Source organism: Naegleria fowleri (assembly GCF_008403515.1).
Source record: "Naegleria fowleri strain ATCC 30894 chromosome Unknown tig1, whole genome shotgun sequence".
Taxonomy (NCBI): domain Eukaryota; phylum Heterolobosea; class Eutetramitea; order Acrasida; family Naegleriidae; genus Naegleria; species Naegleria fowleri.
Genome location: NW_025407933.1, coordinates 567,613 through 581,506, shown reverse-complemented (window position 1 = coordinate 581,506; position 13,894 = coordinate 567,613). Strand labels below are relative to the sequence as shown.

The following is a 13,894-nucleotide window of genomic DNA, read 5'->3' as shown; positions in this document are numbered from 1 at the left end:
TTCCCCAACATCCTATGAATAGCGATGTTATTCACATAACATATATTCACAACATTCTCGGTGAACGCCTCTTGATACCACTCAAACGCTCATCTTTTAGCTAAGGACAAGAAGATCTAGACATTTTCTTTTTCGTTGTAAAATGAATTACTAGGTTGACCATATTTTTGAAAAAAATCGTTTGAAAAAAAATACGCCAAAATATATCCTATCCACCATGCAAAACGACCAAGGTCAACAAGTCGATTATTATCACCCAAGAAAGTGGTATGTTTCCGAAATTCAACGTTCAACATTTGTAATCTTATATTCTTACAATACAATCCTTTACGAACCACATTATTAAAACTCATTGTTATCCCACAGCACTGCCACCAAGAGCTTGATCACTGCTAAGGATCACGCTTCAGTCCAAATTACAGTTGGTTTGGTTGATGAAAATGGTGTCTACACTGGCTCAAACACCACTATCTCATTGTGCGGTGAATTGAGAATGAAGGCAAAGTCTGATGGAGCTGTCAACAGACTCATGCTCGAACAAAAGGTCATGAAGGACATCCAATAAATTCTCTCCCACATAAATATTTAATTCTAAACACCCACTTGTTTTTTCTCTTCATTCACGAAAGCTGTCAATCTCATGCTTTAGCGAACGTTACTCTCGTTCCATATTTGAGCAAGAAGAGAACGACCTCTTTCAGATCTTAAAAATGTCGGCATCTTCTCTTCGTGATGATCAAATGGTTGGGCGGAATCCTTCATTTCATCCCAAATACCTGTCAGATCTTTGTAAGATAAATATTAGCAAAGACTATAACTTGCAAATTGTGAGCATGGTCATTTGCTTTCTCAGTATCATTAGTTCTGTGTTTGTGTTTCTTGGAGTGATTTTATATCGGAAAGAAACCAAGTCTCCCCGTTTGAATATTTTAGGGTGAGTGTGTTACGCTATATGAAATTCGACAACCATTATTCCAATACGTGATGAATGCTCCATCGGAAATTAATTGGAATTGAATTTTTAAGTGTGATTAATATATTCGGATTTATTTATTGCCTTTGCATAGAAATTGAATCAATAATAATAACGTTGTGTATGTACACATATTAGAATATATTATCATTGACTGACAATTATTTGTGGATTTCAAACAATAGTGGGAAATGACACATATATTTATCCTCTTTGTCAAATTCAAGCATTCGTTGCCAACAGTTCTTCGTTATGCTTAAACACCTTCTCGTTATGCCTGACATTCTTCCTATTTTATACCGTAATTGTGAGCAATCAGTACAAAAAGTTGAAGTCGCTCTACTATAGATTATTAATTGGAATTTTGGCTGTTTGTGTTTTGATTTCAATACCCTTTTTCGTTTTTATATTTCCCATACCTGTACCAGGAACAAATAGATCAGCTGAGCTCTATGGAAAGTCTTCAAAACTATGGTGCGATTTTGCAAACACTCCATCACACTTGATCAATACTTCAATACCGACTTTTGAGAAAAATTATCTAGGATATGACAACATACATTTGATCAACAACAATAGATTCTCTCTATTAAGGAACTCGAGTGCTGATCCTGTTGAATCTTATTGGGCTATTTTCTTTGAAATTGGATTTTTTTATGTTCCAAACACTTTGGTGTTAATAGTGTAAGTTTTCTTAATAGTTGGCATGAGATGCAAATCAAAATGATATCTCTCTACAAATATGTACCACAGTAACATTTTACTCTTTGTTGTGATTATTGTGAAAATTAGGAGGAATTCAAAAATGTTGCAAAATCATCAACTGACCATCGCCGTGAACTACTCTTCAATGAAGTCCTCAACATCAAATCTATCTCTAGAAAATGCATCAGACTCTTCCCCATCTCTTCCTATTCGAAATCCTATTCGTTCCAAAATGAATTCAATTAGTCCTTCTAGCAAAAAGAGCTTACCATCTGGATCAGTGGGAAATCTCGAATCTACATCGTTCAATGAAAATCAAGAAGATGAGAATCAAGAAATTTTAGATGAAAACAAACCTCTACTCGCAGTTAAACGAAATTTCTCAAGTAATATTTCACTGAATGCCCTTGGTAAAAAGCAAGGTTCCTCTACATCTCTGCAGGCAATAGCTCTTCAAAATAATTTGCAAAAAACAGGTAGTAATCAACCATCATCCGTTCAGAGTTCTCAAACCACTACATATAATTCATTTTCATTCTTGATGTTTGGAAATAATATCAAATATTCAACATTAACACAAAAGGATATTGATGAATATATAGAATTTTTGCATTCCCAGTCAAGAACAGCTCTTTATTATATTGCTGTACTAACAATTAATTGGATTGTTTGGATAGCATCAAGATTGTGTTGGGTAAGTTGAATTTCTAATTTGAATAGTATTAATACTTTGTCTATTGCTAGGAGTTTATTCAATGTCAAGAATCAGATAGTACTTCCATTGTAATATTTGTGCTCTTATCTATTGCAGAGCAGTGTAGCGGTCCAAGAATGAGTTCTATTTTATTGAGTATAATATTTGGAATTTCAGAAGATACTGTGTCTCCTTCAAATCTTGCTGACATGTTGCACGATGTTACGTGCTTGAGATATTTTACGACTTACTGTGCTGAAAGAGATAACTCAACACAATCCAGTGAGGTTGACAAGGAAGTGAATACGGCCGAGTATGATAACCTGGTGTTCTTTTGGTTTGATTTGTATCAACTGAAAGCTCTCATACTGCAAAACGACAAAGAGGGAGATGAAAGGAAAAAGCAAATATCTGAAGCAGTACTGGATATTTGTGACAAGTACTTTTCTGAAACATCCGTTCTCAAAATTAATTCTGACATTATCTCGAACAAAGACAAAAATCACATCAGAACATCAATTATGAGATACATCAAAGGAACCTCTCACAATGACAATGATGAGGACTACTCAGATAGTGACTATTCAGAGAATGGAGACGAAGACACCTCATCCACTATTTCTGAAGTTGTAGATAACAATTCTACCATTCCTAAGGAAGATTTAATTTTGCTTAATCTTTTGAAACATCCATTGAAATTGACTCTCCGTAAAATGAATGAATTATTGTTTGAGTTTAAGACAAGTCCTGCCTTTGACGAACTAATTAATGTATTGAGAATGAAAGCAGTTTCTCAGAGAAGAAGCTTGTTCAAAGATATTCTCTACAAGCTTGGACGATTGTTTCTGCAATGTTTAGGAATGTGTCAAATTTGGTGCCCAAGTTCTCACGATCCAAATTCCATCAGTGGATATGAATCTGTATCAGAAAATGAAAAGAATCACATGGACCATATGGACGTTCAAATTAAGGATTTATGGTCTTTAGATTATTCTAAAGATGTTTTTGAGTATATCGATCGTGTGAAGAGTCTAAAGTTAGATAATCGAACGTTGATGAAGTTCTAAAATTTCAAGTGAGTATTTACAGACTCTGAATTAAGGTACAACAATCACTATAAGCTCAGCAATAGCTACATCCTACAGTAGTGAGGAATTAACAATTCAGTAACTCGTCAAAGTATGGATGCTTTAGTGCGTCGTGAGCACTAATTCTATGAGCTGGGTTGATGGTAAGCATTCTTGCAAGCAAGTCCAAACCGAGAACATCTTTTTCGAATGGTGTTCGAAGAAATTTTGAGGCAAGCAAATTGCCTTTCCACTTGGGAAAGGTGTTTCGATAGTTAGGAAGATGAGCAATGCCACTATCCTCATTTGGCGTTCCTAAAAGTTGAAACACTTTAAATAAATGATCAATTTCTGAATCACTTGGAAACAGAGGGGTCAATGAAACGAGTTCCGCAAAGATACACCCAACTATGGTAGGAATCAAGATAAACGAACGACTCGCTAAAATTGACAAAATATTACTTACTTGACCACAGGTCCACTGCAGTTGAATATTTGTTTGCGCCAAGTAACAATTCAGGGCATCGATACCACAGTGTTATCACCTCTTTTGTTAACGTTCTCACTGGAATGTTAAATTCACGTGCTAATCCAAAGTCTGCTAATTTCACATTTCCTTCACTGTCAATTAGAATGTTTTGTGGCTTAATATCTTTAGGATTGTTAAGCATTAAACTTCAAAAAATTCACAATTACACACCTCTGTGAAGCACTCTATTCGAGTGGCAATAGGCCAAAGAATTCAACATTTGAAACATGTACTTTTTAACAGTAATGGATGGAAAATATTGTTTTTTCTCTCGTTGTTTGTCAATCACTGCTTTAAGATCCATATCCACAAACTCAAAAATCAAATTTAATTGATTCGAATCATGAACCACCTCATGCAATCTGAAGAGTGCAATGACAACAACATTTAACAATTACAGAGTTTGATCGTCTCAGTTAATAACTTACTTGACAACGTTAGGATGAGAAAGTTGTTTCAAAAGTGCAATTTCTCGCAATGTTGTCGAAGGAACTCCTTCTTCCTCTCTCTCAAGCCTAATCCTTTTGATGGCCACTAACTTTCCGGTGGTGATATCAATAGCTTTAAATACTACTCCGTATGTTCCTTCTCCAACCTTTTCAATGACTTTATATTTTGCTAATTTGTTGGAGAATGTGTATGTCAATGACGGTTGTTGTGGTTGTTGCGGTTGAATGATATCGGTGTTTGAAATTTGAATTGAAGTTCCGCTATTGCGTGTTACAAGATCCGTGGTACGAATAGAGCATGAATCCAATGTGAATTATGTCATATACATTCCATATTTCATACGGATGAGTTTCATATTCCAGTAATTTTCATCATCATCACCGATTTACTCACCCAACACTCGACTGCTCCATTTTTATTAATATTATTTGAAAGCGCGGGAGTTGAACAAGAAAAATCTAATTAGTTTATTGTTAGCACCATTGGTGCTGGTAAAACTATTAAACGCACGTTCATGCTGTTGACTTTGGCTTGAATTGTCTTGAAATTGGTTTCAGTGGAGCAAATAAATCTTGTTGAGGTTAGTCTATTCAATTCATTGATGTCATTAAGCTTGTATTCAACAATTAGGTATGAGTAGGTATCTTTTACCTTTTTCTTAATACTGAGTCTCTCTTTTTCGAATTTGATGGTTGTGTTCTTGCATAGTGTTTTAATAGCTTTGGTAATTGCGAGTTCACTTGTTGATTCAGGGAGTATACAATTTGCTATATGTGTTTCTTGCTTTCTTTTGATAATTTCAAATCCTTGTTCAATCAATTCAGTGTTGGGATTCTTGGAATCAAAGTTAATTTTAAGTTTGTACAAGGTTTCTTGTGGATTGAATTTTTTCCCATTTGTTCAATTCTACATTTCTTTTGATTGATTGAGTACTTAATGAGAGTTTGGATATTCGAAATTGATTTTTCTTTGGCTATTAATGTTGTTGGAGATGATGTAAAAATCATTGGTGAGGCGAAATATTTTGTTTGTGTTTTTTCTGTCATGGCTGGTGAATTAAGTTTCTTTAGTATTTGTTGTTGAGTTTCGGCATTTTGAATGACTAAATTGAGAGTGTTGGTCTTGCTGTCTGGGATGTACCAGTGTTGAATAACTGATTCAAATCTTTTTAGAATAAATTTAACAAAATGAGGATGAGATATTGCTGTCCGAGTAGATTGAGATTGAATTAGTTTTGTTTTTGGGTTGACCAGTTTGTTCAATTTTGAGTTGAGGAGTTTCTAAATGTTTAGTTTCCTGTTTTGGTTGTTGGGTTGGTTCAGGTTTTGGTTGAAGGTGAATTTTTTGCGCTTCATTTTGAGCTTGAGAAATTTTAATTGTTGATTGTTCAGGTTTTGGTTGAGTTGGTTTTGTAACTTCAATTAATTGCTGTACTGTTTGTCTGAGCGTCTTAATAGCATCTTGCAGTTCTTTGATTTGTTGTTGTTGTTGTTCTAAGTGGTTTATGAGTTCTTTGATGGTTTGTTGTTGAGTCATTTTTTTCGGGTTGAACAAGAAAAATGCCTAAAATCGAAGAAGAGCCAACGATCATCGTTGAAGAAGAACAAACAACAACAACATCCACAGTTTCCGAAAAATCAAATATCAATGCTTCAAGCTCTTCTTCCCCAATAACTACATCGGATTCAAAGAGTAGTACTACTTTGGTGATTCCAACGACCAAGAAATCAACATCGTATGAAGAAAAGGAATTTATGTATCCGGAATTGACTGAGGAGGAGTTGCCTAGTGATTTTTCTTCAATGTTATCTTTGTTTTGTGGAGTTCTTGGACTGATGTTGAAGATGAAATATGTTTCGTGGCTTGGAGCATTATTTTGCATCAGTGGCCTGTATAATTTGAAATATTCCGAGATGGATTTTAAGCAAACAGCCACAAGTGTCATGTTTTCAGTCATGGGTTTAATCATGAATTATTTTGGTCCAGCCGCTCATCAACCATAATTTTATAATATCATTTAACGAAAGTGAAAGCCAATTATTTAATATTAAATTATTTTCTAATATCATTCCATCATTGTGGCTTTATTTTAAAATTATTTGCAATTTTTAAAAAGAACGGTGGGCTATTTACTTGGCTCTACATATGAGTTGAATGAACTTTCGATTCATTGTTAATCCTTCACCTTTGTTTTCAACTACCTTATCCACGTATTCACAGGAAATTATCTGAAACTTATCTTCATTGAACAGAGATTTCAGAGAGTCAATGGAAAAGAAATAGACCAAAGTACCATCTCCACGAACAAAACATTCTTCACTTAATTGTTTAGTGTAGATATCTTTTTCGTTCAAGTATCGATAATGAGCTAAATCATTTACGGCATAATCACGCAAAAACAAAATTCCATTTTGAGCCAACAGTTCATATATCTTTGTATTGATGATCCTCTTCATATCGTCCAAAGAGCTGAGGGCACTGAGCACAAATATCATGCTTGAATAATTAATAGAGTGAGGTTTTGGAGGTAAGTGACGTCTTAAAAACTCGTCTTGAGGAATATTCTCTGCCATTTGTGATGTCAGGACCACTCCCTCTTCAGAAAGCAAATCATGAACAAATAAATGAACATTTGGTGCATCTCTGTACTGTTCTCTCAAAATTTTGATAGCATGTTCAGAGCAATCGAAACCATAAATATCCATTTGATTTGATGAATTAAACTTGTCATTCACCGAATGTACATTCGCCAAAATTCCATTAATTGTATTGCCACATCCACATCCAATTTCACAATAATTAAATCGGTCATTTCTTTTAATAGCTTGCGTTAATTGCACATATTCTCTTAACATCCATTGCCTGTTTTTGAAGAATTTGTCTTGATTAACTTTAAAGAATTTGTCCCAATATTTAGCAATATTATTCACATAGTGTTTTCGTGCATATTCACTCATTCCTCCTCGCTCTCTGCTTCCTTTCCGGTGCAACATTCCTTTGGTGTATGGAAAATAGTTTTCTGTGTCGGGTACAAATGGTAAATGTTCAATATCGAAGAGAACATCGTTATTCCAATTCGCTCGTCCACGTTCCTTGTTGCTGCTGCTGGAGAGAGAAGAGGGAATCATATTTTTTTGTTGAACTTGGGCCCACCGACCAATTCAGTTTTATTGGTTCCTCGTCTCCAAAGCACCAACGTAGACTATAACAACGTCATGATCCTCAAGGCGTGCCATGAACACCACGACACACTTTGTTGTGCAAGGCTTTATTTTGTGTGATGGATAATAATGCAAAAAGAGTTTTGAGAGTTTTTTGTAACAACAACAAAAATATTTCTAAAATAGTCCCAAAAAAATTACAGCGACACAAACAAAAAAAATGGCAGGCGGAGCAAAGATGCATTTTCACGGTCTCTCAAGAGACTTGTTGACCAAGTGGAAGAAACCAATTATTATTGGACTTGCAGCTGAAATCACTTTGATTTGGGGTATTTATGAAGCCTATTACTTCAACTATCACATGAACAAGAACAAGTATGCCAGCGTATGTATTTTTAACGTTATTTTAAAAATTTTTATAATTTTGTGATGATGCCAATGTGTGTGATGATTCAAATACAAAACAATAGTACTTGGAAAATAGACACAGAGGTTTGAAGCCACCATATGAAATTGATTACAACACTTCTTCCGGATCAGTCTACAAGGTTGATTGGAAGAGTTTCAGAGAAGATGTTCAATAAATTCCTTCACCACAAATAAACAGGGTTACCCCCACACAATCTCTAGGGTTGTTTTGTACATTAAACGCGTTTACTGGTCTGTACTGTCATTGTTGAGTGTTACCCATTTTCCTTTCCTGTATCGAGCCGAACCAGAAGGGAAACAGTGTCCTCAATAAATGTCCAAATACAAGTCCAGCGCAAAACCTTGATTGTTCCATTCATGTGTGAATCTTGAGTAAGGACACCTCTTTCTTCGCGAAATGGTGAGAGTCATTTTCGAAAACGAATACCTTCTTGCTTGAGGAACAAACCAGTTGCACATGTTCAACTCCAGGAATGACTTTCATTTCCAATAAATTCCAAGTTCAACTTGCGCACAGCAATCAAAAAAAAGCAACAAACTCTTGTCACGACGATCTTTTTCAATGAGTTCATCCAATCACAACAACTCATCATCAACAGAGGATCAAACTTCTTCGCCCCCCTTCTATGATATTTCCGATGAACAAATCCAACAATGTGTTCGTAAAGCCATTATGAAAGTTCTTCCTCAACTCATTGAAGATGAGGACATTCTCGATCATGTCGTGAACGAATTGATCAATGACAATGTCAATATGCTTTCACAAAGCGGTGCTATTGACTTTGATGATGTCGCCGCCAGTGCCTACGATAACATTAAATCTTCGGCTACAAAATTATCGTTTGCTGCTCTTTCCAACATCAAAGGTGAAAAAAAGCAACAAAGTCAAACACTTATCATTAATATTCTCTCAGAGCATTTAATTAATTATGATTTGAGCGACGATGATGAAGATGAAATTTCTCAAATATGTCATGAAATTCAAGAACATTTAAGAAACATAAGACTAGGTCAATACGCAGATTACGGTGTGAATATTGGTGATGTTGATGACGATGATGGTGCCTATGTAGAAGATGGTTGCTGTATGATGTGTGAGAGAGAAATGAAACTCACTCGTCATCATCTCATTCCTCGAACGTGTCACAAAAAGTATCTCAAACGAGGTCAATATACCAAAGAGCACTTGAATAAGTGTATTCTAATTTGTAGAGTATGTCACGATGCTGTTCATTCATTCATTTCTCTGGATGACATGGCTGAACATTATCATACACTTGAAACCATCCAAAGTCATCCAAAGGTTCAAAGATGGATTCCCTATGTAGCCAAACAACGAACAGGAAAGAAATTTAGATTCTAATTTGTATGAGTTGAGTAATAATAATTAAAGGATACTATGCATGCAGAATTGAGTAAAATTAAAGGTAAGAAATAACATTTTGGTTGCCATCTGACCTCTTTGCCCAAGGGCATTGCAAAAGAATTCAGAAATCAGGGTGCTGAGATACTTCAACCTTCCTGCGGGGTAAAGATAGAGCACTCCCAGTATCGAGGATATATACGAGCTTTGATCGAAGGTTGGGAGAGTAATGATTGAACGCTCAGGGGAACCTGAACAAACTAACAGTGTCCCAATATACACAATAGTTCGGAGTGTTTGTAGACGAACCAAACCGAAGGTTTCTCAAGGTTCCACTTGTCAATGGGGTTTCATTTGTCTTTTATGACTTTTATTGGAACCGTTAGTTGTGTCTGGACGAGGGATTTGCGTGCCTTAGTATAACTCCGTAAGAACTTAATTATCAATATAACCTCACTGTGTGACGAAAGTCCTTGATCGTCTGTATACAGACAATACTCGTGGACCAGTAACTGGGCTGGACATGGTAACGATCACCAAGTGCTTCAATTTGTAACTTGGTCATCTCAAAAGCAAGCCTAATAACAATCCACCGTTAACAACCCATCCTTGTTGTATTCTCGAGGAATACAAAACTGGTTCAAGTCACTCGGTGAGGAGGCTTCTTATAATCTCTTCTCCCTTATTAAAAAAATGTTTCAACAATTACCAAACGAGATCATTTTCGAGATTTTCAACTTTTTACCATGCCGATTCTTATTTGATTACCGAATGATGGATGTATGGCATCGGGTATTATATTCCTCTCCGTTACTTCCCTTCTCAAGAAATGACACCAAGAATGATCACTCTCTTGATTATTCATTATTTAAGAACATTCTTATCGAGAGATTAAATCGGAAAGAATTCCTTTGGAGATATTACCAAGTATCGCACCTACAAATGGTTTTTGTACTCTTTGAAGTTTGTTTGAATCATTTTGGGAGATGGATCCGACATTTCAATGGTTTTTATCATTTATTGGGAATTCCTCAAGAAATGTTGCATGTGATGGAAGATCAACTTCAGATTTCAACCTTGATGACAACACGAGCGAGTGTAAGAGCTATTGAAGAAATTGAAAGAAATTTCAATGCAAATGAGGGATGGAGTTATCAAGAGCTCAGTTTTCTTTTTGAATTTATTTCTCGAAATAATTATTTATTATTGATGGATAAGGCGGAGAAAACTCTTCCTTCTTATACTAGTGATGAAGATGGATATGAAAAAAGACCCAATATCGAGATTAGTTGGGCCATTGTGAATGATGTGACTCATTTCACTCATCTCGAAAGTTTTATTTTTCAGTCATTGTTGATGGATGAAGGATGTCAATTGTTGAATCATGTGTGGAATTCCATTCAACCTTGTTCAACAAGTTCATGTATTCGATTGAGAGGTCAACTCATTTGGAGGAATGGAAAATATAGTCTCAATTTGTATCATCCTCACTTTTGTTCAAAACTTTTATCGAATAAGACAACAGAGCTTGAATCAGAACTTTTTGAACAAATGTTGGGATTATTGAGAGATAAATCGTGTTTCAACGTTGCGGTTAAAGAATTGCTCTTACAACGTTATTGGTTTCCAGCAATGGATGGTGGATCCATTTGGTGTGAAACTAAAAATCAGCGTGCTTGGAGTTCCATTGAGAATTATCTTGGCATTACTATTGAGGAACGATACCATCCCTTTGTGAAAGAATGTCTTTCTACAATTTTATGTACCACAAGCAATTTAGATGCTCCACAGCTGTCCATTCACAAATATGAAATGACAATCTTCCCACAATCTCGAAAAGTGAAATTTCGAATCATTCCAAAAAAAATTCCACCTGTGGTTGTTTCATTATTCTTCAAGTTGCTTTTATATGGAGTTCTTGATTTTCATACTGGAATATTCACTTGGACGTTCACAAGGTGGTGTTGGAATTCTTCATCATTATCGTTTGGGATCAAAGTCCCGATAATTATTTTAGGAGCTTTCTTCGAGACTAGTATCACTGGTTTGTGTGCTTCGTTTTTAAGTCATGCTCTTTTGTGTGCTGCTGTGTCAACGATTTTCTCCACTTTGGAATACGAGGCAGATGTGAAATTTTCAGGATCACTGAGTCATGAAGAGAACAACAACAATGATGATGACAAATGAATTCACACTGTGATAAATTCCAAAATAAAATCACAGTGTGAATTCCTGTGTGATTTTATTTTGGAATGAACATTTATGCATTCTCTTAACAACATGTTCCATCAATGAAATTCTTAAACATGTAAAAGGCACTATCAGGCTTAACAAGAGGCACCATGTGACCTATTATTTGAGTTGTGATTGAAACATTAGTGACATGGTCATTTAGTTTCGAAAACCTTTTCAATGATTCACTTACCTGCTCCACGAACAGTTATAAAGGTCAACCCCTTTCCACTCTTTTCAAATTTACGAATATATCCTCCAACAACAGTTCCTAAGGCTGAATCAAATTCCCAACTATAAAAGATGTCATCATTTGTTGATTTTTATCAAGCCATCAACGACATGGATGAATACTTACGTTCTCCAAGATGAAGTTTCTTGTAATTGCAACTTGTCAATGGCAGCTTGTGTTCCAAGACCATTAACAACCATGTCAGTATCTCCCGAGTAGACAAGAATACGAATATGAGGCAATAACTTGGCATAGAAAGGTAAAATAGTGGAATACACCTGAGTGTAGTTAATAATTCCTGTACAAATATTCCATCCATTTGGATCGGCAGTCTTTCTTCTCACTCCTAATGCTTGTTGGACGTCCAATCTACGGAAATACTTTGCAATGGATTGATTTGGAACGCAAGGAGCATCAGTTTCGAAACGAGGTGCAAAGTTTCTTTCATTGGCAACTCTCTTACTCCATCCACCATGTTTATACATTTGGAAGAGTGGATGAATTTTGACAGGTTGTTGAGTCTTTGGATCCAACACTTGGAATGTCATTTCTTGTGTTGTTTTGAGTTTTTGTTGCAAGTTGATTCCTAACCATGGACATGAATCATACTAGAAACATGATGAGAGTTATTGTGAAAATCCATTCATTGTGAAAAATTGAAATGAACAATCCATAAGAAAAATGAACATGATCCATGTTCAAAAAGATGTGTGAATAATATCATGACTTACAATATAATAGGGATTAATATTTCCCATGGCATTACTACTATCTGTCAAAAATTTTTGACAAGCTGGCAAATTCTGATTCGCATAAAAATCACCTTGACATGCCTTATATCCCTCTTCATAATACTTGATAGAAATCAAACTGTGATATTTCATCATTGGTGGAATACTATTACTATCCGCTTCAGCATCAGTCACACCATTACCAACTAAAATACCCACTAAATTCACATAGGGTTGTTGTCCCTTTCCATTTCCTTCAACAATATTGTAAGCCGTTGTTGGAACATAAACTCCACCATACGATTCACCTGCCAAATAGGTTTCTCTTCCAATAAATTGAGGAAATCGAGTCAAGAAATCTCTCAATGCATTATTCATATCAGAAGCAGCTTGTACATCATTGAGATTTTGATAATCATCGGTCGAATTGGAATATGAAAATCCAACACCCACTGGTTGTTCAATATAGAGAATATTAGAAACACGATTCCAAGAATAGGGATTTCTTGTAATGGTTGCACCATCTGCATTGACAAGGAATAAACCATGTTCACTGGCTTCACCGCCCAAACTACTGCATCCAGGTCCACCATTGGTCTTTGAAAGAGTTTCAAAGATGATAACAACAATATTATTGAAAGAGTTTCAATTGAAATTTCAATCAACAACAACAGCAATAAAAAGACCAAATTCATAGGATGAATCATGAACAACAATTTGTGTTGAGCATGGTTCATTATTTTGAAATCGATCATTTTTCACAATTTTCACATCGAATATTATTACTTACCCACATGACAAGTGGATCCTGAGATGGATTTCTCATCGATTCAAAAAACCAATAAAACAAGTATCGACCTCGAGTGGCATTTGCCAACAAATATCCCGTGTAGGATTTCACTCCGATGTTTCCACTCAAACCAGGAAGTTGAGTCACTAAATGATCTTGAGCAGTTTGTCCATTCACGTATCTCATCATCATGATGAAGGAAACCAACCAGAGAGAGACAAAGACAGTTTCTCGTAATTTCATTTTTTTTTGAGGATCATGAGACTTGTGGAGTCAGTGACAGGTTTTAACTCCTTAAAATTTCGAGTGTGCGGAGTCAGGAGTTGGGACAGGAGTTTATGTTGTGAGCCATTATTGGTTGGTCATGCAATTTCACAATGAATGATGAACCCAAAAGGATGATAAAATAGCAACGAAAATGTATAGCTGGTTTGACTATTTGATTCGACCCTAGTTCTTTATATGCAAATTTTTACAAAACCATATTTTGGCGATTATTTTTTATTGAATTGTTGTTTTCGCTGGAAAAGAACTTTCG

At 35.5% G+C, this 13,894-nt stretch overlaps 10 protein-coding genes across 10 annotated transcripts; 6 read left to right on the top strand and 4 right to left on the bottom strand.

Annotated features, from left to right (window-relative positions):
• Positions 1 to 217: 217 nt before the first annotated feature.
• Positions 218 to 565, top strand: FDP41_000263 (uncharacterized protein; the record flags this gene model as incomplete). The annotated part of the gene is made up of 2 exons (XM_044705845.1): positions 218 to 267; positions 367 to 565. The coding sequence occupies 2 exons, from the start codon at positions 218 to 220 to the stop codon at positions 563 to 565; spliced, it is 249 nt and encodes an 82-aa protein (XP_044569937.1).
• Positions 566 to 710: 145 nt separating this feature from the next.
• FDP41_000262 (uncharacterized protein) lies at positions 711 to 3,439 on the top strand (the record flags this gene model as incomplete). Its single annotated transcript, XM_044705834.1, has 4 exons — positions 711 to 934; positions 1,412 to 1,657; positions 1,727 to 2,372; positions 2,423 to 3,439. 4 exons carry the CDS (start codon positions 711 to 713, stop codon positions 3,437 to 3,439), a joined length of 2,133 nt encoding a protein of 710 aa, XP_044569936.1.
• An 88-nt stretch (positions 3,440 to 3,527) lies between these two features.
• Positions 3,528 to 4,831, bottom strand: FDP41_000261 (uncharacterized protein; the record flags this gene model as incomplete). Its single annotated transcript, XM_044705823.1, has 5 exons — positions 3,528 to 3,847; positions 3,906 to 4,091; positions 4,140 to 4,330; positions 4,397 to 4,678; positions 4,812 to 4,831. The coding sequence occupies 5 exons, from the start codon at positions 4,829 to 4,831 to the stop codon at positions 3,528 to 3,530; spliced, it is 999 nt and encodes a 332-aa protein (XP_044569935.1).
• A 766-nt stretch (positions 4,832 to 5,597) lies between these two features.
• On the bottom strand, positions 5,598 to 5,954 carry FDP41_000260 (uncharacterized protein; the record flags this gene model as incomplete). The annotated part of the gene is made up of 1 exon (XM_044705812.1): positions 5,598 to 5,954. One exon carries the CDS (start codon positions 5,952 to 5,954, stop codon positions 5,598 to 5,600), a length of 357 nt encoding a protein of 118 aa, XP_044569934.1.
• A 23-nt stretch (positions 5,955 to 5,977) lies between these two features.
• FDP41_000259 (uncharacterized protein) lies at positions 5,978 to 6,421 on the top strand (the record flags this gene model as incomplete). Its single annotated transcript, XM_044705800.1, has 1 exon — positions 5,978 to 6,421. The coding sequence occupies one exon, from the start codon at positions 5,978 to 5,980 to the stop codon at positions 6,419 to 6,421; it is 444 nt and encodes a 147-aa protein (XP_044569933.1).
• Positions 6,422 to 6,547: 126 nt separating this feature from the next.
• FDP41_000258 (uncharacterized protein) lies at positions 6,548 to 7,546 on the bottom strand (the record flags this gene model as incomplete). Its single annotated transcript, XM_044705789.1, has 1 exon — positions 6,548 to 7,546. One exon carries the CDS (start codon positions 7,544 to 7,546, stop codon positions 6,548 to 6,550), a length of 999 nt encoding a protein of 332 aa, XP_044569932.1.
• Positions 7,547 to 7,799: 253 nt separating this feature from the next.
• On the top strand, positions 7,800 to 8,163 carry FDP41_000257 (uncharacterized protein; the record flags this gene model as incomplete). Its single annotated transcript, XM_044705778.1, has 2 exons — positions 7,800 to 7,964; positions 8,050 to 8,163. The coding sequence occupies 2 exons, from the start codon at positions 7,800 to 7,802 to the stop codon at positions 8,161 to 8,163; spliced, it is 279 nt and encodes a 92-aa protein (XP_044569931.1).
• Positions 8,164 to 8,570: 407 nt separating this feature from the next.
• Positions 8,571 to 9,371, top strand: FDP41_000256 (uncharacterized protein; the record flags this gene model as incomplete). The annotated part of the gene is made up of 1 exon (XM_044705767.1): positions 8,571 to 9,371. One exon carries the CDS (start codon positions 8,571 to 8,573, stop codon positions 9,369 to 9,371), a length of 801 nt encoding a protein of 266 aa, XP_044569930.1.
• Positions 9,372 to 10,064: 693 nt separating this feature from the next.
• On the top strand, positions 10,065 to 11,558 carry FDP41_000255 (uncharacterized protein; the record flags this gene model as incomplete). The annotated part of the gene is made up of 1 exon (XM_044705756.1): positions 10,065 to 11,558. One exon carries the CDS (start codon positions 10,065 to 10,067, stop codon positions 11,556 to 11,558), a length of 1,494 nt encoding a protein of 497 aa, XP_044569929.1.
• An 85-nt stretch (positions 11,559 to 11,643) lies between these two features.
• Positions 11,644 to 13,599, bottom strand: FDP41_000254 (uncharacterized protein; the record flags this gene model as incomplete). The annotated part of the gene is made up of 5 exons (XM_044705745.1): positions 11,644 to 11,720; positions 11,797 to 11,897; positions 11,962 to 12,443; positions 12,567 to 13,163; positions 13,357 to 13,599. The coding sequence occupies 5 exons, from the start codon at positions 13,597 to 13,599 to the stop codon at positions 11,644 to 11,646; spliced, it is 1,500 nt and encodes a 499-aa protein (XP_044569928.1).
• Positions 13,600 to 13,894: the final 295 nt, after the last annotated feature.